The 24044-nt window shown below is 31.4% G+C and overlaps 2 protein-coding genes across 2 annotated transcripts; one reads left to right on the forward strand and one right to left on the reverse strand.

Moving 5' to 3' along the window:
* Positions 1-9123: 9123 nt before the first annotated feature.
* On the reverse strand, positions 9124-13415 carry LOC136071245 (flotillin-like protein 3). The gene is made up of 4 exons (XM_065782297.1): positions 12882-13415; positions 12010-12405; positions 9636-9692; positions 9124-9486 (listed from the first exon to the last, which is right to left on the reverse strand). The coding sequence occupies exons 1-4, from the start codon at positions 13413-13415 to the stop codon at positions 9124-9126; spliced, it is 1350 nt and encodes a 449-aa protein (XP_065638369.1).
* Positions 13416-17455: 4040 nt separating this feature from the next.
* On the forward strand, positions 17456-20114 carry LOC112015358 (flotillin-like protein 3). Its single transcript, XM_024047760.2, has 3 exons — positions 17456-17989; positions 18573-18968; positions 19605-20114. The coding sequence occupies exons 1-3, from the start codon at positions 17456-17458 to the stop codon at positions 20112-20114; spliced, it is 1440 nt and encodes a 479-aa protein (XP_023903528.1).
* Positions 20115-24044: the final 3930 nt, after the last annotated feature.

Raw genomic sequence — 24044 nt, forward strand, 5'->3', positions numbered from 1 at the left:
AACGTGATGTTACTAATTTATTCAACAAGTTCGTGAGTTTGGTCATGACTCATGAGCCATGTGCTTGGATTTGAAAAGCTTGAATTGTGCACCTATGTAGCTCTTGGTGAACACACTGGCAATTTGGTCCACACTGTTAAGATAGCAAGACATTCTTTATTCAAGGACAACTTTCTTACAAACAACATGATAGTCAACCTCTAATTGCTTCATGTGTTCATGCAAAATGGGGCTTGAACAAAGATGAATTGAGCTAAATTTATCATACCAGATAAGGGGGGGTTGAAGACGGAAAATGTGTAATTCTTCAAAAAGAAGTTGAAACCAAGATAAATCAATCGTTGTGATGAGGGCAAGTGGTCTGTACTTGGCTATTCAGCACCATCCTAAGTATTTTTAAACCTTGTCGGACATTCTTCCATTTCTTCTTGTACATCTTTATTTTTCAAACTATCAAGTAACTCCTTCTCCATATTGGCCCCTTGATGGGGAGGGATAGGTCGTCAAGGGAACCCTAACGACAGAGAATACTCGCCTAGTGAGGGAAGGAGAGCTCCTATGAGAGGAGAAGGATTCTCCAAGTTTTACAAGTAATTTAATCTTTAAAAGCATGAAGAATTTATGTTGATTGACATGATTTTTATTTTTATTTTTATTTTTTTTTTGTTATAATGACAAGGCATGATGTTTTGATAAACCATTAAAAAAACCTAGATGATGTCCCGTGCAATGCACGGACTATTTTACAATTTCTTTTGAAATCATTTACATATATATATATATATATATTAAAACCTACCTATAATACTTTTTTTGTTATATAATATTTATATTTGCTCACAATATTATTGAATACTTTAAAACTTGATTTTCTTAATTCATATTTTATTAAAAATTTTGTTTAACACTATAAGACTATAAGATGTTATAATATTTACCATTAAACTTAAGTAGATTTTATGTTTAAAACTAATTAAATGATTTTGAAATCTATAAATAAGAATTTAAAGCATAAAATATTTATATATTCTAAAATTACATAAATTTAAGCAATCTAGCAAATACTTCCTCAACCACTCTATTCTCACAACAAAATATGGAAACCTCAATCACAATCACCCAATTCATTATCTCAATGAAATTCAAGAAATCATTTTTAAGTATCAACATAAAGAGAATGTAATTAAATAAAGAGAAATTGGCTAAAAACACATTAATTTATCAAAATTTAATTGTTTTATGTTCGGCTCCCGTATCCATTAAAAAAAATGGAAAATACTTTGAAATCATCATCAATTTTTATTTTTATTACTAGGGCTCATACAGTGCAAAACAACAGTAAAATAAAAAAAAAAATAACCAACAAAATAAAAAATAGTTAACTTCCTAAATAATCAATTAGAATGTTTTTTTTCCCCTTTTTCTTTAGTTCTAAAACAAAATAAATTTTTGACTTTCCCAAAACAAAATCTTAAACACCCAAAGACTCAAAACGAATCACAATCTTCACAAAATCCACAACATCTGACTTCAACATCAAAACCGTAACTACCATCATTGAATAAAAAATGCAATCCCCCTTCCTTGGTCATAGCCTACTCACACGAGTTAGAATCAAATGGTACCACAACGCTAAAGTTATGTACGTGTCTTTGAAAGGCTAAAAGTAAATAACATCGTTTTTATCTAAGTGTATTTAAGATAAGATGGCATGAAGGGTTGTTGTGGGCATGTGTATATAAAGAAGTAGAAGTGAAAATGGTAAATAGAAATGCAAAGAGTTTTTTATGTGTGAGAGAAAGGAAAAATCTTGAAAAATTGAACCAAATAAAAGAAATAGTAGTCTTAAAACATTGAATAAAAAATGTAACAAAAAGTAGTCTGGAAACATTGAACCAAAGGAAATAAAGCATCCTTATTTTTAAATTTGTTCTTATCTCTAAGATGGCTTAAGAATATTTCGATTCTCTTTATAGAGTGTGCCACATGGCATAATTTCATGCTTTCCCTCATGAGGTCTATATTTATATATATATATATATATATTGATATTGATTGATTAATTGAAATAATAATTTTGGACTTGAATGTATTTTAATTTTGGAGAAAGCCACGTAAAATAAATGTATATTTCTTATTACATATTTTTAGAGAGCCACGTAAAAGTGATAAATAAGGGCCCGTTTGGTAAGAGATTTTTAGTAATATTGCTTGTATTTTTTTGAAAATACATATAGATGAAAAAGTATGTGAAAATACGTCTAATATTGTTTAAACATTGAAAACTGTTGTTTGAATAATTATAACAAACGGGCTCTAATACACTTAGACCTGTCTTTATAAAATTAAGGATATTTTAGCTATGTTGACTATAAATGTTTTTCAAAATAATTTTTTGGAACATAACCAAACACTAAAAAATAAGACAAATGCTATGTCTCTTTTTACAACACTCTTAGAACAAATCACTAGTAAATTGTTATTAGTTCTAATTTAAATTCACAACTTAAATTACTTTTTTACCCATCTATAACAGCAAATAATAACCTGTCACGTAAGCCACGAAGCTACACATTTTTTAAATCATTAATTTCCATCATTCTAATGGTTAAAATAACATTAATGCCATGTTAGATCTGATACCATCAATTCATTAAATTCCATTTTATAAAAAAAATCACTATCCTCTCTCTCTCTCTCTCTCTCTCTCGGACCTCCTTGAACTCCTTTAATAGAGTTGAAATCTATTATTATTGTACGTTTTTAGACCTCTTAAACACAAACAGATTAACCTAGTTATTTAGTCAAGTGATTAACTTAGATAAATTATTCAGATCTAGGTTAACACAAAACAACAAAATGTACTTTTAGTGATGAAAATTAGTGAGAAAATATTTTTCGTCACTTAAAATACAGCTTTAGTGACGAAATATGAATTTCATCACTAATAATGAAAAAAATTATTACATTTAGCGACAAAAAATAAATTTCGTCGCTATTGTGATCTGAAAAATAAGCGCCACGGAGGGAAACTTTGGCGCCAACTTAATTAATCTATAGTGACGAAAAATTTCGTCGCTAAAAGTTGAAATTTTTAGTGACAAAATATTTCATCACTGTAGGTATTGCTGTGGATAGTTTTAGTGACGAAAATACTTTCGTCGTTATAAGTAAGTATTAGTGACGAAAAATAGTCGTCACTAAAAAAATCAAAGTTTTGCACTTATATGTTTTTAGCGACGAAGTAACATTTCATCCCTAAAAGTATGCTTTAGTGACGAAATATTAATTTCTTCACTAAAAACAATAATAGAATTTTTAGTGACGAAATCATATTTCGTCACTAAACGTATGCTTTAGTGACGAAATATGAATTTCGTCTCTAAATCATTAGTATGAGTACATTATCAGTGGGATTTCGTCACTAAACGTATGCTTTAGTGATGATTTCGTCACTAAACGTATGCTTTAGTGACGAAATATGAATTTCGTCTCTAAATCATAAGTATGAGTACATTATCAGTGACGAATTCAAGTTCACCACTAAAGGTATCCAATAGTGACGAATCTAAGTTCGTCACTAAAAGCTTTGTACATATATGAACTCAGGCGCCAACCAAAAAAAATTTTCCACCAAACTAAATTTAGCTACAACGACGAACCGTTTCGTCGCTAAAAGTTTAATTTTTTGCAACAAAAATATTCGTCGCTAAAGGTGTTAGTGATAACACATAAATCAGCTTCAGCACCCCCCCCCCCTTTTTTTTTTTTTTTTCCACTTCTCTTTTCTGGTTTTTCCCTTGCTTTAGCCCCTTTCCCTCACATACCCACAAAAAACTTTCCCCACAAAATCCTTTTCCCTCACTTCTCTTCTCTTTTCCCAGCGCCCTTGATTCAACGACAATCCCAGCGTCGCACCGGCAACCAAAGGCGACGCACCGGCGACGATCTAGGTGACGCACTCAGCGTCACGCGCAGCGTCGCACTCAGTGTTGCACGCAGCGTACGATCCAAGCATTGCACATCGGCGACACCCAAGCGTCGCGTTCAACATCACACACCGGCAACGCTTCGGTGACACACCCAGCGACGCTCCGGCTCCCACCTAGCGATGGTTCGACTTCCCTTCGACGGTTCGGTGACCCTTCGCCTTTCATTCACCGATTCAGGTCTTTTTTTTTTTTTCTCCTTTTAAGTCCAATGTTAATCTTCTTCTCTTTTAAATTGATTTCTTAGTTTTATACTTATTGGTTATGACTGATTCTTTGGCTGCAAATCTTTTTGGAATTTAGGGTTTTTTTTTTTTTTTTTTTTTAATGAAATTCAATTTTGAACCCTTTTGTTTTACAGGACGGGACTAGTGTCTGGAGTTCAACCAACTAGATCTATTCACCCTGTAAATTATCTTGGAGCTATAAAGAATTGGATTTCACTTCAGGTTGTTTTGACTTTCTTCAATATGCTCTTGTTGTGAAACTGTTTTATCTAAAACTTGAACACAGTTTATACAAAACAGTTTTATCAAAAAAAAATTTGTTAATTTTTGTTTCTAAATGCTTGATGTTATTTTTCTGCTTGATGTTAATTTTTTTTCCTTTTGTTTTTTTTTTTTGTTTTTTTTTTTTTTTGAAATTTGTTCTCTGTGGTAGGATAATTTGTCTAAGTTTGAATAGAGACCGTTCTCATTTTGTACAGATTGTTTTGGATGAGGGCTGTGCTGTTGTTGTTTGTGAACGGGAATGGTGATTGTGGTTGTGGAATGGTGATTGTTGTGAAATGATTTTGGGTCTCAGTTTTGAAATCAATCATAAACTCTTATTTTTACATGTTGATGATGCGTATATCTGTTTTGTTCTATGAATCTGAAACTTTTATCTTTTGTTTTGTTTGATTTATTTTTTAGTGAGAAGTGAAAGTGATTGTTCTTTTGGGTATTTGTGGTTAACCATTTGATGAATTATACATTTGAAGCTTATTATTGTGGATGTTTGAGTTGCAGGGCAGATGGGTTTTTTTTTTTTTTTTTTTTTTTTTTTTTTTTTTTTTGTGGAAAGCCATGATTCATTTGTAAAGTTATAGAAATGATGGATTCTATGGAACTTTTTGTTTTAAGGGTTGTTTTCATTGATGTATGAGCGTACTTATTAGGATGGAGATGTGGTATAAAGAATAGTGGAGTAGTTGTCATGTCTTTAACAAATTTTTTTAGGGGGATATCTAATAGTTAAACATGATTACATGCTCTAAAAGGAAAATTTTAGATTGATTTCCTTGTGTGTTTATATTTATAGAACTTCTTGATGGGAGGGTAGTTTAACACCTTTAGTTACTATAACATTGTGTTTCCTTATTTATTGAAATTCTTACATTGTCTCCATCAAGAGGTAAGGCTGCACTTATCTATGTGTTGCATATAAGTACAGCTTCACTCATCTTTTTGTGCTTATCATTGGATCTACTTAACTGTTCATTAAAAGCTATCTTTCTTTTATTTTTAGCTCTCTCTTTTGTGGCTGAAGAAATTGTGAAGAACAAGGTGAAGAACACAAGTTAACTTTGGAATTTTGCTAAAAGTTGTAAACTTAGCTTGAGCAAAGTAAGTATATTCTAGTTAAAAACTTATAAAACTCTATACATACATGTGATGTTGGAAATTTGTTTTGTGGTGGGTTGTTGTGTTGGAGCAAACGGGTGGCTTGCATGGTGTTATAAGGTGGCTTAAATTCATATTAGGAGTGTTTTTAATTTCTTGCAAATGTGAATGAAACTTGTTGATTAGTAGCAATTGTGTTTCTTTATTCAATTTCAATACTTGTAAGCATTATAGTTGTGATGTTGGAAATTTGTTTTGTGGTGGGTTGTTGTGTTGGAGCAAGCGGGTGGCTTGCATAGTGTTATAAGGTGGCTTAAATTTATATTAAGAGTGTTTTTAATTTCTTGCAAATATGAATGAAACTTGATGATTAGTAGCAATTGTGTTCCTTTATTCAATTTCAATACTTGTAAGTATTATAGTTGTGATTTTGGAAATTTGTTTTGTGGTGGATTGTTGTGTTGAAGCAAGCGGGTGGCTTGCATGGTGTTATAAGGTGGTTTAAATTCATATTGGGAGTGTATATTTGTGTGTGCAATGTATATTTATTTAAGTGTTAATATAAACTTGTGCATTCATGAATATGATAGAACTTTATCACTTATTGGTAACACTTCATTTTTTTATGTATCATTTGAAACTAATTGTTAGAAATTTTTTTATAACATAGTTAATATTTTTACTTTACGATTTTAATGTAGTAGTGTTTTTATATTTGTGCAGATTTCTTACTGGTGGTTTTAGGGGATTTACTTTTGGCATTATTTGAAGACATATGAGGACATCTTTTGGCTTTAGGGGGTTCTAATTATATTATGCTACATTTTTTGTATTGTTATAAAACATCTTAAGTTATTGTATGTGTTGCAAACAATTATTGTATGAAAAGAGATTGAATTTGATACTTATTTTAATTTTAAATTGTGGAATGTATGGATCGATTTTTTATAAATGTGTTGTTGAAATAAATGTGTTAATCAAATGTGAGGTTTTAATAACGTAATGACAGGTTACAGGTTAATATCAAAGTCATGAAAATAGTAAAAACAAAAAATAAGTTTTAGTGACGAATTTTTTCGTCATAAATATGGAAACAAAAAATTGTTTTAGTGACGAAATATTTCGTCACTAAATGCAATGGAATTTTGTAAGAAATGGTTTAGTGACGAAAATTTTCGTCGCTATATGTGTATGGATTTTCTTAAAAATAGTTTTAGTGACGAATTTTTTCGTCACTATATGTACCTGAAAATAGTTTTAGTGACGAAATTGTTCGTCACTAAATATGATTTAATAAATTGAAATGGTTTTAGTGACAAAATATTTTCATCACTAAATACTGTTTTTAGCGAGGAAAACATTTAGCGACGAAATGTTTTCATCGCTAAAAGTTTTTTTTTTTTTTTTTAAACAAATTGGACTTTTAGTGACGAAATTTTTCGTCACCAGGACTTTTAGCAACGGGGCTACAACGACGAAACAAATTTCGTCACTAAAAATCTAATTTCGTCACTAAAGGTTCTTATGACGAAAAACTGGACTTTTAATGACGAATTTTTTTGTCACTAAAAATACATTTTCTTGTAGTGATAAATCATATAATTGAAACAGTGCGGAAAATAAATAACACAACAATATGATAACCCAGAAAAATCAAACCGATAAAAAAGTTGGGGAGGATTTAACCTAACTATCCTTAAGGTAAAATATATCCATTATGAAAGAATTGAAATTTACACAATAGCGACTTAGACCACTAACATCTTATTACTACCTCGAGTAGGAAACTTACTACCATGACCACGTGACAATTCCGAGTCCACAGACTATTTCTTTCTTGGATTCACAGCAACCACAAGTACTCTCACTTGTGTTTTCTTTAAACTCTTTATGCAGCAACTGAAACGATCACCAAGCTCTTGACATCAATCTTGAGATTGGAAACCCTAAGTATGTATGAAGACAAACATCTCTAGATCTGACAAGAGATTCATACACACAGCATAAACAACAACAACAAAACATGGCTAGAGTTTTTCCTTTTATACTTAAGGTAAAATATAAAACCCTACATGTCATACGAGCTTGGGCTGAGTTAAAAATTCTACAAAAAAAACAATCTGCACGAGCTTTGATCGATCGAGTCTAATTTTTGATCGATCGAGCTTGGCAGATTTACATAATAAATCCTACAATACACTTGATTCCAACTTTACACATAAACACACTTTGAGCAACCTAATTCCAGACTAAACATTTTGATCATGGTTTGCCAACATTATACATTGAAGTTCTAATACATTTAGATCCTAAATTCTTAGATCCTAACAAACTCCCTCTTTGGTAACCTGTGACAAAACACATAATAAAACAAAATGCTCAAAGTTACAAAAACAGCCCATTACAATAAATATTGCCCAACAAAAATAATTCACCCAAACTACTATCTATTAGCTACAAGTGTAGACAGTAGCATGACTGAATTAACCTGTATATTCTTGTAACACTTAACAAACACATAAACGCATGTGTGGAAAATACAAGTAAAACAAAATATATTCTTGATTTCACATAACACAAAATAAAAGACATATGTCATGAATAACCTCATAAATATAAATTAATAATCAATGTAGCATAATGTGAAACAAGAAACAAAAATAAAAACAATAATGTCTCCTCCTATCATATACAACTCATAAAAAATAAGAGACATCAAAATAAATACATCTTGAGCCAAAAAAAAAAAGTAGAAAGTGAAGCACCTAGATACAATCTAAAGCACAAAAACTCCAAAACAACAAAAATCTCCCCCTATCTCCATCATCTCCATCCATATGTACTCCCCTTTTTTGTGACAAATTGTCAAAGGGCAATCAAGACTCATCATCAAAGGGAGGTGGCAGAGGTGATCGTCTAAAACATGCCAACTCTGCACGCAAAGCCTGAAGCTCCATGAGAATGTCCACCAAAAGCTGACCATAAGCTGCTTGAACGGTCATGATAGTGTCCATCATACAACAAATGTTGGAATCATCCGAAGTAGAAGGTGGAGGAGCAGCAACAATAGTTGAATCAACAAATGCATTAGCAGCTGGATAACCTAAAGAAGGAGGAGGAGGAGGAGGAGCAACACCCGAAGAAGTCTCAACTCTAGGGCGTTTAGAGCTAACTCGCATCTAAGCAACCCTTTACCTAAAAAAGGTGGCACTTATAGGAGCTATAACATGTACAGGCTCAAAAGCAGGAAACTCATCTAAACCTAAATGTAACAAAATTCAGTAAATAAAAACGGAAAAGAAAAGAGCATGAGCAGAAGAACTACTCTTATGAACCTCAACCAAAGAACGAATGAAAAGATAAGGAAAACTCATAGGAGCACCTGTGACAAGAGCATACAAAAATGCACATCTCTCAATAGGAATAGTATGCAAATAAGAGATGGACTAGATAGAATGGCAAGAAATCTAGAAAAACAAATAATGAATCTCGGTCAACTCGTGAGAGGTGATCCGAGAATCAAAACCTCACTAGATAAAAGATCCAGTAAGATATGATATAATGTCATTAAGTGGAAAAGACTCATCATAAGGATAGACGTGATGTTGGACCTTAGGCACCCCAAGAGCAGAGGCCACTACCGAAGGAGTAATGATATACTCTTCACCCCTTATCCAACTCTTCACAAATTGAGTGTTGGAATCATTGGAGTGGACAGAGAGGTTCGAATAGAACTCTCTGATCAAGGAAGCTGGAGGAGGATGGCCAATGTCCATCAAAGGCAACCAGTCCCTACACTCAAAGTTTCTCCTAATCTTCGAATCAAGCTCATCTAAAACTACCTTTCTCTCAGCCCACACATTCCTAAGAATGTTCAGCTTCTCATAAGTTTTCTAGTTTTTCTCACTCAGAAATCTCTCACTATCAAAGGAAGGAGTAGAAGAAGAAAAGGATGCCCTGTGAGCTCTGGTCTTCTTAACCATGATTCTAAAGATCAGAAAGGATAGACAAAAAAGAGACAAAAGAAAAAAACAAGAAAAACCCAGGGGCAGATTGCATCAGACACAGTTAGAGCAAAAACAATATAGAAAATATCAATCTATATGATGCATAAACAGTATTAACACATGATGCATGCTCTAATGCAGTAAGAATAGTTCAATTTTACTTTAAAAACACAAAATTTGGCTTGAACATAGAGTTTATATCGAAAACCCCAAATTTTGAAAACCTACTTTCAAAAATTCCAACAAATTGATCAATTTATCATTACACAAGGGAGATAACAGTATATAATTGTAAAATTAATCACAAACACAAGCCAATTTCATCAATTTATGCTCAATTGAACAAAATCCCCAATCTCTCGACATCAATCTTGAGATTGGAAACCCTAAGTATATATGAAAGTAAACACCTCTAGATCTCACAAGAGATTCATACACAACATAAACAATAACAACAAAACGTGGCTAGGATTTTTCCTTTTATACTTAAGGCAAAATGTAAAACCCTACACATCATACGGGCTTGGGCTGAGTTCGAAATTCTGCAGAAAAAACAATCTGCATGAGCTTTGATCAATCGAGCCTGGCAGATTTACATAATAAATCCTACAGTACACCTGATTCCAACTTTACACATAAACACACTTTGAGCAGCCTAATTCTAAACTAAACGTTTTGATCATGATTTGCCAACATTACATATTGAAGTTCTAATACATTTAGATCATAAATCCTTAGAACCTAACAATTATTTATTTATTATTATTATTATTATTTTACTAAACATTGCAATGTTGTATCCCTATTTTTCATTAGTGCAATTTTGCAAATCACAACTCTCAATGAATTGTGCATATTGGAGAGTGTGAAAGGCTAACGGTTTTGATAAGATATTCGTTAGTTCAATTGTCAACCTAAAAATTAAATAGGTATGTTTTTAAGACATGTAATAGAATTAAATTTTGTAAAGGCTTTTTTTGTTTTTTTTTAGAGAATTTTAACTTATGAGGTCTGTTTTTAATGATATCTCTTTATTATTAGAACAAGACATTAATTAATTTTTGGTATAGGCAAAATTTGAACTCTAGATATCTTATTCAACTATCACTGACTTTACCTTGGTTGTAATTCTATAACATCATTTTATCTTATTTTTGTGGTGTAATTACTTGTGAAATCTTGATTTTGAATTATATAAGGAGGCTAGTTTTTTAAACTTAAATCTAATTAGTTGTTTAGGTATGCCTTATTTTTTTAATTTACATATTAATTATAATTTATCATTTATAAAACTTATTTTTATATTTATTTGACTTTGCATTTTGACTAGTAACCAAGGCGAGCTTAACTATAGAAGCAAGTGATGTAATTGCCTAATGCTCCCAAATAAAAGAAGGCCCCCACTTATATATATATATATATATATAACATAATATATTTTAATTAAGAAAACAATTTTAAGTCTTTTTAATGGTCAATAGAATGCATTAAAAATGCCTCATTGTATCCTAAAATACAGAAAATTAAAAGAAAAAAAATACTCAAATTCGGGTAACAAAATTAAATCATTGGAGACAAATTGATTGACTAATTCTTGAAATATGCTAAAATCAAAATTAATACCGGAAAAATTCAATAATAATACAACGTAAATGTCTTGAAATATACTAAAATATAGATTATAAATTTCTAAAACAAAAGACAAAAAATAAAAGAAAAAATCTCTCATCTCTCTATCTTTCTGTCTCTCCATCTATATTCTCACATTTCTTTTCTTCATCTTGAATCTCCTTTTTTATGAGTTTTCTTTCTTCATTGTGAAATCAATCATTGCAATAGCTTAACTACAGTGGTGGACTATGGACTGTGTGTGTGTGTGTGAGCCAGCCTCGGAGGTACTCTCTCTCTCTCTCTCTCTCTCTCTCTCTCTCTCTCTCTCTCTCTCTCTCTCTCTCTCTCTCTCTCTCTCTGTGAGCTCATTTAGAAAGAGAGGATTGGATTCAGTCACAATATAATTCAAAAAGGTGTACAATTATGAAATTCATACGAATTATGAAACTGGTAAATGGTGAAGCTGCTCACATTAAATATAAGAAAATATATTGATTTATTCTAGGTTTTGGTCCTACAAAATGATATATTAAGGAAGTTATGGATCATGCATTCAATTAAAAATGATTAATTACATTATTAATGAAGTGATATTAAGTCTTTATCTTTAGAGGTCTGTGGGAACCCCTCCAAACTATAGCTCTATCTATGGGACCCCTATTAATCCTTCTTCTATTCTTAAACCTTAAGCCATCCAAATTTTATAGACATAATTGAAGGAGAAGCTCATAATTCATAAACTAACACAACAAAAGCACAAAACAAAAGGTAAAACAAGATTACATTAGTATCACATACCTTAGTCTCATACTCCACTGCTGCCTTGCTCAGCAATTCGGCCCTGAGTTTTTCAGTCTGATTCAATGCCTTCTTCTTCTCCACCTCAGTTTGTAACTCAGCCTCCCTTATGGCCACCGCCTTTGCCGCCTCCACCTCCGCCAACTGAGAGGCTTGAGACCACCCAGCATTTTTGGTGGCCAACTCAGCCTTCGACTTGACCAACTCAGCTTCCTTCTGGTTCCTATATAGTTCCACACTAGTCTTAACGTTAATTTCCTCCTTTTGGGCATCACCTAACCTTTGAGTCGTTATGATCTTAGTCTCAGCATCAATTTTGGCAGCGTTTTGTGATGTTAGGCCTTGGCGCTCCTTTGCTCCAATCTCACCCTTCTTCTTAGCCTCAGCAACATCAATCTATAACAACATTTATCAATTTATTAGTGCCAAGACTTATTTTGAAGAAAATATATTTCCATGCGAATGAAGTAGTCTTGCCCAATAAAATGATTATTACAAAATAAAAATAGTAATTGATGAATAATGCTAATTATGAAAATTTTAAGTAATAAAAAGTTGCATGATCGATATATCATTCTGAAGATAAAGGCAAAAAAATTGAAGGTTTTTTTTTTTTTTTTTTCAATAAAACTGAACCAAATATACAATTGTAGATTCACAAGAACCCAAAAAGAAAACAACAATACTAGGTAACAAATTTCACAACTTATTGAGATGAAAAACTGTGATTATTGAAAACATTAACATCAAACTTGTTATCTCAACCAGTGTGAAATATGATTTACCTTTGAACTTAATGAAAGAAAAAAAAATTTGCAAGAGAATTATGAAAATTTTCAATTAAAAACAATTAGTGTTTAGTGTTGATGTACCTTGGCTTGATTGGCAGCCTCCATCTGGGTTTTCTGGCCAAGGTATGAAAAATACTCATGGCCAGGCACATCCACAAGTTGTTTGACATTAGCATTATAGATGAGAAGTCCAAACTGGTTCAGTTCAAGTTGAACCTTTTCAAAAACCTCTTTCTTGAACTCCTTGGTACCCTTAAAGATCTGTTCCATGGTCATGGAGGCAGCGAGAACGCGGGTTTCCCCCTCAATGACACCCTGAACGAGTTCCTCAACATGTTTGGAGCGCTTGTCATGATTGGACATGAGCGTAGCGTAGAGAAGGAGGCTGTCCATGTCGTCAACACGAGGACCGATAGTGAAGACTGCGGGGAGAACAAAAGGGAGTTTCTCGGCGGACATGCCTTGAACTTCGAACGTGTAGTTGACTGGGGACATGTCGAGTCGGGTGTACCGTTGCCCGGGAAAAACCCATGATTTCTTGGCCAAACGTATGTCAGTGATGCCCCAGCCAGTTATGGCTAGGTACTCCGAAGCAGCAGCTATTTTCCAAATCATGGTAATATATAAGCGTCACAGAGAGCTCAAAGAAAGAGAGATGGAGATGAGGCTTTTCTTTTCTTTTATTCTGTTTTCTTGATGAATAAGAGGGTTAGGTTTAGAGGGCGCTTTGAGATGTGAGAGAGATATAGGTTTCTCACTTATTCTTCTTCTTTTTGTTGTATAATAGATCTAGGGTTTAGAGGAGGCTTTATATATACAAAGCAAAGAGTATTTGTATTTCATATAGAGTCCAAATCTTCTGTCATATTTTTTTTCTCTATTCTATACTTCACCAATAAAAAATTGCCATGTGTTCACCTAATTTGTACTCATATATATGGAATGCTATGCTTTATATTCATGTCGAGGAATTAGGAAGGTTCCAAGCAATTAGATCGTATCTTCTAGGTAATAATAATGTATTAATTAGTTATGGTGCTGTATAAATTAATTTCGATTATTGTCAATAACCGATATCTCTCTCCGTTCTTTGGTGAGATGAATATCAAAGGGCATTTGATTTATTAGTTGCGTAATTTAGTATTAATGGTGAAGATTGTATGATGTAGAGACCAAGATTGAGAAGGATTTGTATTGAATTCGTCTAAGTGATTGAGGCGAAGTAAAATTACTGCCATTACGATAACAACTGAAGTGAATGTAAATTTAAAATCACTAGTGCTATGACAAAACTATTTTTAAAATAAATTTCATATACTTTCTTGCCAAAAAAAAAATATATATATCTCTCTCACCAAGAAACTAAAACTAAAATTATTAAACCCGACTAGACCTTATGTGAACGTTTAGATATAGCTGAATTTTTTTTTCAGTTGCATCCATCGTTTGGTTGTAGATCCCGTGCACTGTTCATAGGAACTACAAACTTCTTTTTTTAACAAAACTTTTATTAAAAATGAGTTTCACAGGACTATTCACACATTTAAAAATTATTTTGTTACAGTATTTTTAGTTTTTAGTTTTCAGCAATAAGCGGTATCTAAATAGATCCTAAGTTGATCTAGGAGCCATGTTATTGAGTTACCCATTCAATTAATGGATTACTGACAGAGTCGGCTTAACAACCTTTGAGGGTTTTAGGTGAAAATTTTAAGTGGAGCATTTTTTATATTTAAATATTAATTAAATAATTTTTATTTAATTTTTTATTTTTATTTAAATCTATTGATACCTTTTGAGATTTAGGTTTTTTTTTTTTTTTTTCTCCCTCTTTTTTGTTGTTGAAGGTTTTCATATTTTAAAAAAAAATATTTTCTAGTAAACATTTATAATAAGCAAATATTTATAAATAAATAAAACACAATTTATAAGTAAAAATTAAAATTTAAATAAAAAATTTAAAGTATGAAATAAGAGAACCTTTTTTTTAGAGAGTTTCACAATAGATGACACCCACTCTTAATGATAGCTCTTTATCTTCAAACCAAAACACCAATCAGTTTTTGGAGTAGGCCAGGATTGAACTCTAAATCTCTCATTCAACCCTCAAAGACTTTACCGTTTTCTTTTTTTGAGGAACTGAGATTTTACCAGTTGAGCTAAATAAAACCCACAAAATAATAAAACTTGATTATTGCAACTTTCTTACATTGTGACCACTTTATACTTTAAAATCTAAACCTGCAGTCCTAAACAAATAAGAAATAATTTATTACATGGTTCAATAAATTAATATCATTGTAATACAAATGGATTGATATGATATATATCAAATTATCAATTGGTGTGATAAAAAGAGATTATGAGTGTACAGGTGTTTATTATACAGTGGGTGGGGTTTAAGAATGTTTTGTTAATTAAACTTCAAACCCAAACAATCTTGAAGCTTTAAATGCTAAAACTCATCTGATTAGTGGATGGGTTTCGTTGGTTAGGGCTCGTTTGGTAAGAGACTTTTAGTAACGTTGTTTAAATTTTGTGAAAATACGTGTGGGTGAAATGGTGTGTGGAAATATGTATTGTGGTGTTTAAACAACAGTTTTCTTTGTTTAAACATCGTTACCAAACGGGGCCTTAGTGTCTTTAGTAATAATGTGTGGGCCATGTGATTGTAGTGTGCTACAATGATATTTGCTATGTGCAATGTGTAGTGCAATAAGCTGTCCTATTAGTTATGTAGTGCAAATCAAATTTGTTTTTGAAATATTGAATAAAAAGCTAATAGTTATCACAAATCACTAGTTCAGTACTCTTCAATGACTTCAATCTTTATGAAAATTTCGGGGAGAGAGAGAGAGAGAGAGAGAGAGAGAGAGAGAGANCTCCCTCTTTTTGTTGTTGAAGGTTTTCATATTTTAAAAAAAAATATTTTCTAGTAAACATTTATAATAAGCAAATATTTATAAATAAATAAAACACAATTTATAAGTAAAAATTAAAATTTAAATAAAAAATTTAAAGTATGAAATAAGAGAACCTTTTTTTTAGAGAGTTTCACAATAGATGACACCCACTCTTAATGATAGCTCTTTATCTTCAAACCAAAACACCAATCAGTTTTTGGAGTAGGCCAGGATTGAACTCTAAATCTCTCATTCAACCCTCAAAGACTTTACCGTTTTCTTTTTTTGAGGAACTGAGATTTTACCAGTTGAGCTAAATAAAACCCACAAAATAATAAAACTTGATTATTGCAACTTTCTTACATTGTGACCACTTTATACTTTAAAATCTAAACCTGCAGTCCTAAACAAATAAGAAATAATTTATTACATGGTTCAATAAATTAATATCATTGTAATACAAATGGATTGATATGATATATATCAAATTATCAATTGGTGTGATAAAAAGAGATTATGAGTGTACAGGTGTTTATTATAAAAAAAAAAAAAAAAAAACCTAAATCTCAAAAGGTATCAATAGATTTAAATAAAAATAAAAAATTAAATAAAAATTATTTAATTAATATTTAAATATAAAAAATGCTCCACTTAAAATTTTCACCTAAAACCCTCAAAGGTTGTTAAGCCGACTCTGTCAGTAATCCATTAATTGAATGGGTAACTCAATAACATGGCTCCTAGATCAACTTAGGATCTATTTAGATACCGCTTATTGCTGAAAACTAAAAACTAAAAATACTGTAACAAAATAATTTTTAAATGTGTGAATAGTCCTGTGAAACTCATTTTTAATAAAAGTTTTGTTAAAAAAAGAAGTTTGTAGTTCCTATGAACAGTGCACGGGATCTACAACCAAACGATGGATGCAACTGAAAAAAAAATTCAGCTATATCTAAACGTTCACATAAGGTCTAGTCGGGTTTAATAATTTTAGTTTTAGTTTCTTGGTGAGAGAGATATATATATATTTTTTTTTTGGCAAGAAAGTATATGAAATTTATTTTAAAAATAGTTTTGTCATAGCACTAGTGATTTTAAATTTACATTCACTTCAGTTGTTATCGTAATGGCAGTAATTTTACTTCGCCTCAATCACTTAGACGAATTCAATACAAATCCTTCTCAATCTTGGTCTCTACATCATACAATCTTCACCATTAATACTAAATTACGCAACTAATAAATCAAATGCCCTTTGATATTCATCTCACCAAAGAACGGAGAGAGATATCGGTTATTGACAATAATCGAAATTAATTTATACAGCACCATAACTAATTAATACATTATTATTACCTAGAAGATACGATCTAATTGCTTGGAACCTTCCTAATTCCTCGACATGAATATAAAGCATAGCATTCCATATATATGAGTACAAATTAGGTGAACACATGGCAATTTTTTATTGGTGAAGTATAGAATAGAGAAAAAAAATATGACAGAAGATTTGGACTCTATATGAAATACAAATACTCTTTGCTTTGTATATATAAAGCCTCCTCTAAACCCTAGATCTATTATACAACAAAAAGAAGAAGAATAAGTGAGAAACCTATATCTCTCTCACATCTCAAAGCGCCCTCTAAACCTAACCCTCTTATTCATCAAGAAAACAGAATAAAAGAAAAGAAAAGCCTCATCTCCATCTCTCTTTCTTTGAGCTCTCTGTGACGCTTATATATTACCATGATTTGGAAAATAGCTGCTGCTTCGGAGTACCTAGCCATAACTGGCTGGGGCATCACTGACATACGTTTGGCCAAGAAATCATGGGTTTTTCCCGGGCAACGGTACACCCGACTCGACATGTCCCCAGTCAACTACACGTTCGAAGTTCAAGGCATGTCCGCCGAGAAACTCCCTTTTGTTCTCCCCGCAGTCTTCACTATCGGTCCTCGTGTTGACGACATGGACAGCCTCCTTCTCTACGCTACGCTCATGTCCAATCATGACAAGCGCTCCAAACATGTTGAGGAACTCGTTCAGGGTGTCATTGAGGGGGAAACCCGCGTTCTCGCTGCCTCCATGACCATGGAACAGATCTTTAAGGGTACCAAGGAGTTCAAGAAAGAGGTTTTTGAAAAGGTTCAACTTGAACTGAACCAGTTTGGACTTCTCATCTATAATGCTAATGTCAAACAACTTGTGGATGTGCCTGGCCATGAGTATTTTTCATACCTTGGCCAGAAAACCCAGATGGAGGCTGCCAATCAAGCCAAGGTACATCAACACTAAACACTAATTGTTTTTAATTGAAAATTTTCATAATTCTCTTGCAAATTTTTTTTTTCTTTCATTAAGTTCAAAGGTAAATCATATTTCACACTGGTTGAGATAACAAGTTTGATGTTAATGTTTTCAATAATCACAGTTTTTCATCTCAATAAGTTGTGAAATTTGTTACCTAGTATTGTTGTTTTCTTTTTGGGTTCTTGTGAATCTACAATTGTATATTTGGTTCAGTTTTATTGAAAAAAAAAAAAAAAAAAACCTTCAATTTTTTTGCCTTTATCTTCAGAATGTTTCTTTTTGGGTTCTTGTGAATCTACAATTGTATATTTGGTTCAGTTTTATTGAAAAAAAAAAAAAAAAAAACCTTCAATTTTTTTGCCTTTATCTTCAGAATGATATATCGATCATGCAACTTTTTATTACTTAAAATTTTCATAATTAGCATTATTCATCAATTACTATTTTTATTTTGTAATAATCATTTTATTGGGCAAGACTACTTCATTCGCATGGAAATATATTTTCTTCAAAATAAGTCTTGGCACTAATAAATTGATAAATGTTGTTATAGATTGATGTTGCTGAGGCTAAGAAGAAGGGTGAGATTGGAGCAAAGGAGCGCCAAGGCCTAACATCACAAAACGCTGCCAAAATTGATGCTGAGACTAAGATCATAACGACTCAAAGGTTAGGTGATGCCCAAAAGGAGGAAATTAACGTTAAGACTAGTGTGGAACTATATAGGAACCAGAAGGAAGCTGAGTTGGTCAAGTCGAAGGCTGAGTTGGCCACCAAAAATGCTGGGTGGTCTCAAGCCTCTCAGTTGGCGGAGGTGGAGGCGGCAAAGGCGGTGGCCATAAGGGAGGCTGAGTTACAAACTGAGGTGGAGAAGAAGAAGGCATTGAATCAGACTGAAAAACTCAGGGCCGAATTGCTGAGCAAGGCAGCAGTGGAGTATGAGACTAAGGTATGTGATACTAATGTAATCTTGTTTTACCTTTTGTTTTGTGCTTTTGTTGTGTTAGTTTATGAATTATGAGCTTCTCCTTCAATTATGTCTATAAAATTTGGATGGCTTAAGGTTTAAGAATAGAAGAAGGATTAATAGGGGTCCCATAGATAGAGCTATAGTTTGGAGGGGTTCCCACAGACCTCTAAAGATAAAGACTTAATATCACTTCATTAATAATGTAATTAATCATTTTTAATTGAATGCATGATCCATAACTTCCTTAATATATCATTTTGTAGGACCAAAACCTAGAATAAATCAATATATTTTCTTTATATTTAATGTGAGCAGCTTCACCATTTACCAGTTTCATAATTCGTATGAATTTCATAATTGTACACCTTTTTGAATTATATTGTGACTGAATCCAATCCTCTCTTTCTAAATGACTCATCTTCTACTTCTAATAAAAAAAGATCATGAAAAAGATAAGGTAATACATGTTGCTTTGTCATGCTAATAAGTTGGTTCACTTTATGATTTTATGTTTATATTTGGGTTACAACTTACAAGTCTTATACACTATCCAAAAACCCATGAAATATAGGGAATGGATTTTTTTTGTTAATATGTGAAACATTGATGATATAGGTGCAAGAGGCAAATTGGGATCTGTACAAGAAACAAAAAGCAGCGGAAGCAGTTCTCTATGAGGCACAGAAAGCTGCTGAGGCACAGAAGGTAAGCGCAGATGCCAATTTTTATGCTCGCCAACAAGCTGCGGAGAGTGAGCTGTATGCAAAGAAAAAAGAAGCTGACGGGATCGCTGCACTCGCACAAGCTGAAGGCTTTTACCTGAACACCCTATTGAAACAATTGGGAGGAAATTACATTGAACTAAGGGACTACATGATGGTCAACAAGAATATGTACCAGGACATTGCCAGGATTAATGCTCAGGCTGTGAATGGAATGCAGCCCAAAATTAGTGTTTGGTCTAACGGAAAAGGTGGTGAAGATGGTGCAAATGGGGCAATGAAAGATGTTGCTGGGGTATATAGCATGTTGCCACCATTGCTAAAGACCGTGCATGAGCAGACTGGGATGCTTCCACCGGCTTGGCTAGCCACATTGAGTGATGTTACTCATGAATCTAATTAGTCTGTTTGGTTTTTAAGTATAGTACCATTGAAACAATGCTATGATAGAACTTACCAATATTTGTTTAGTTTTACTCTTACATAGAGGGCAAGGAACATTGCGTGAATGTTGAATGTTTATAAGTTTGCTTTTCGTTGATACTAATTTGATGATTTAGTATCCATTTGGCATGATTAATTTTGTCAACTTATTTTACTATTCAGTTTATTTTTTTCTACTATTTATAGGTCTCAGTGCACTTTTTGGTACTATTGATGAGTCTCACTGTACTATTTCAGCTTACTTTTACATTTATCTACAATACTTTCAAATTGCTACTTTTGATAAATTTATGGTACCTTTGGACCTCTGGATCCGTTGTTTTCTTTTTTATCATCCGTATACATTTTGCTATTATCAGTTATTATCACTATTGTTATTATTCTACTACAAGAAATTTAGACTTTTGCGACCAAATTATTAGGGACCAAATAGTCCTTGCTGATAATGTACTACTAGCGTTTTTTCCAATTTTTTTATGTTGTGGCAAAAGTTGTTCTAGATATTTTGTAATTCATATTCATTGCAATTTGCTTGACGTGCCAATGTGTGAGCTGCCTGATTACGACCCACACGTTGAAATTAAGGACCATGCAATGCACCCTCTAAGTTTGAGTGCCATTGACGTTGGCTTGGTAACCTCAATAATGTGACCAATTGGGCTTTGATAGTTATTTTCTTTTTCAGATTGTGTGCAATAATCTTGCTCTGTTTTTGTCCCAAAAAAACAGGGACTTTCATTTCGTGGTAGATGCAATTCCTTGATTTTAGGAGAGAATTTAGAATCCCATCAGATTTGATTTTTAGATTGTGCGATCTTTAATTCTTTTTCCTTTTTTGTTTCATCAAACTTTTTTCTAATTGACCAAAATAACTCTCATATATGGCAACATTAAACCTAATAAGAAAACTCTACATACCGTTTGTTTTGAAGGCGCTCTAAGAACCAAAATCAATGCAAGAGAGTTGAAATTGTAACAAATAATCCTTAAAAAAACTATTTATAATATAATATAGGGTTACAAATTCGTAATCAAATTTGGTTATATAATTTTTTTTTTTTAAGGGATGAATATGTTGGTAGAGTCCATTTGATATAAAATTTAAATCTTATTAAAATTAAAAATAATATATATTTATTGAGTCTCATTTGATATAATTGTAGAGTTTAAATCTTATTGAAAAATGTGAATGATTGATATAAAGAAATATAATAGGTTTTTTTTTTTTCTTAAATGTCATCAATATAGAAATTATCAAATTAATGGAGTTATATTCCTTTTTTTGTGATAGATTTATATTAATGAGTTATTATATAGTTTGTTAGGATTATCTAAAAATTCTCTGATTATGTGATAATTTAGGTCTCATTTAAGTATGGTTGTTCTCATTAAAAAAAAAAAAAAAAAGTATAGTGGTTGTACGATACCAAACAACTAAATTTTTTTAAAAGAAAACTAATAAAGTTTTTGCAATTTGGTGCAATAAAATCGAAAGAATTAAATCGAATTAAATTAAATTAAAAAAATATAAATAAAAAATACTGATGTGGAAAATTGTGAATAAGTCAACTGAAAATCAAAGGATTTGGTTATATATATATATATATATATATCATATCATATCATATTATATATTATATAATAAAAGTTGGGCTTAGATGCCTTGATTACGCCACGTGACTTTACCAAATTGCAGAAATTTTATTAAATTTTTAGGTTTTTAAAGAATTAAAAAGGAATAGCATACTACCAGGACTCTAATTTATCTTTATCATTAAGTAGTTTGTCTATTTATCAAGACTCTAATTTATTCTTATCTCTAATTCATTGTTATCGTAAAGTAAGTGTATCTCAAAAAATAAATAAATAAATAAATAACTGCAAATTATTATTAGATTAATCAGGACTCTAATTCATTCATATCTCAAATTCAAAAAATCAGGACTCTAATTCATTTTTATCTCTAATTCATGGTTATAATGTGAGGTACTACAAACAAACTCTAAACTATGTTATCTCCAATTCTCCATTAAAGCCACCACCACCATAATGTCACATCATCATCGCTGTCTTCATCATGATGTTCCGGTTGAGCTAACAAGAGAAATATTGTCCCGATTACCTGTGAAGCCTCTGGTATGCTTCCTCTGCGTTTCCAAGAGTTGGTGCGCCTTAATCAAAGCCTCAGGTTTTATGAAGATGCAACTCAAGCACTCCCGTAAGTTTTTTTTTTTTTTTTTTTTTTTTTTTTAACTTTAATGTAAACAAAATTTTTTTTTTTAAATCTAATAACAATCTAAAGTATTTAAAAAAAAAAAAAACTAATATGTAATTAACCTAAACTTCTTGATTAAGTAACTTCAAGGAGTTTAGAGTATTTGATTTTTACTTGGACTCATTTTCTAGGTGGAGTATGTATATATATACACTGTTAGTTGGTGTAGTTTTTCATTCTCCAACTTATTGTATAGTTTTTTTTTTTTTTTTTTAGGCTTCCATTTTTCTGCCTACAATCATGTAGGTATGTATTTTTTACTGTAATTTTTTATTATAATCAGTTAAATATGTTTTATGTATTTGTTGCCTTTTGTTTAAGCTAATTTCCTTATGTTTTTCTTTTTTTGAGGGGTAATTTCCTTATGTTTGGTCTAATTCATATGTTAATGGATTGATCCAATTTAATTATTTTGTTGTCCAATATATATGTAAGTTGTCGTAGTAAATTCCAATCATAGACTATTAAATTTACATACAATTTTGCAATCTATATGGTACTTTGTTTAATTTTCTTCTAGATTTTTTTTTCTGGTTTATCAAAAAAGTTTTCAAGCATCCTAAGAAAGGTTTGTAATCTAGATGTAGAACTTGGCAATTATTTTTAATTAGAACAAAGGTTTTATTCCTCGAATAGTTCTATTTTTAAAAAGTGGCCAATTTTATGTTACTTTTTCTAAAGATTTTAATCATTAATATTATTGTTAACAATTCTGCAAATCACTTATATTGTAGATTCATTAGATATAAAATTCATATGCGTATAGTTTGATACATGTAACTACAAATGATATTATAACACAATTGGTATGTTAGAAGATAATTTTGTATTAAGGTGCTACCATTTTATGCCAATGCAATTTATTCCTTTCGTTATAACAACTACTTATTTAGTTATAATAATTATATATATTCTACAAGTTTTAACATAAAACCGTGCAACACACGGGCCTTCAACTAGTATATATATATATATATTAGTGATGATAATTCATAGTTGTCTCAAAAAAAAAAAAAAAATTGGGCTTTTTAGAAAGAAAAAAAAAAGTAGGCGAATGTGTCCATCTTTAAATGAGAAATCGTGCTTGAGAAGAACTTTAGTAGAGGATTCTAAAATCCAAAAATTTAAGATTTTTTTTTTTTTTGGCTAGAATTTTAGAAAGAAAAATGTATAGTATCTCTATATATTATCTCTTTTATTCTCTATTTATTAAGATGATTCAGAAAATTAGTTATTATCTAATTGACTTCCAAAAATACCCTAATTTAATTAACTTATCTTTATTCCTAAAAAATAAAAAATAAGGTTAAAACTGTAATCCAGCAAAATTCAAAAAAAAATTTTAAAAAAAATACTAGAGAAATTTGCATTTTAAAAAAATAAAAAGAAAACTCCTTCGGTTTTCTCTTTCCTCCCACTAATCTACTTATCTATTTTCCTCTATCATCACATGTCTCTCCACTCTTATTTAAAATTTAAAATTCAAAATTAACCACAACTACTCGAAGATAAACTCCATAGATTGAAGACTTATCCCATAACAAATTCACCAACCACACGCATTCATCTATATCTCTTCTTCTTTTTTTGGTTTTTTTATTTTATTTTTTTATG

The sequence above is a fragment of the Quercus suber genome, unplaced genomic scaffold (genome assembly GCF_002906115.3).
Source record: "Quercus suber isolate HL8 unplaced genomic scaffold, Cork oak 2.0 scaffold_15, whole genome shotgun sequence".
Taxonomy (NCBI): Eukaryota; Viridiplantae; Streptophyta; class Magnoliopsida; order Fagales; family Fagaceae; genus Quercus; species Quercus suber.

What these genes read in the sequence shown, in the direction of transcription:
- LOC136071245 (XM_065782297.1), bottom strand. Translation starts at nt 13,415, where the DNA reads ATGATTTGGAAAATAGCTGCTGCTTCGGAGTACCTAGCCATAACTGGC. An exon ending in AGGCTGCCAATCAAGCCAAG is followed by an intron (nt 12,406 to 12,881) that starts GTACATCAACAC and finishes ATGTTGTTATAG; the next exon opens with ATTGATGTTGCTGAGGCTAA. An exon ending in CTGATGCAATCTGCCCCTGG is followed by an intron (nt 9,487 to 9,635) that starts GTTTTTCTTGTT and finishes GAGAAAAACTAG; the next exon opens with AAAACTTATGAGAAGCTGAA.
- LOC112015358 (XM_024047760.2), top strand. Translation starts at nt 17,456, where the DNA reads ATGATTTGGAAAATAGCTGCTGCTTCGGAGTACCTAGCCATAACTGGC. An exon ending in AGGCTGCCAATCAAGCCAAG is followed by an intron (nt 17,990 to 18,572) that starts GTACATCAACAC and finishes ATGTTGTTATAG; the next exon opens with ATTGATGTTGCTGAGGCTAA. An exon ending in CAGTGGAGTATGAGACTAAG is followed by an intron (nt 18,969 to 19,604) that starts GTATGTGATACT and finishes TTGATGATATAG; the next exon opens with GTGCAAGAGGCAAATTGGGA.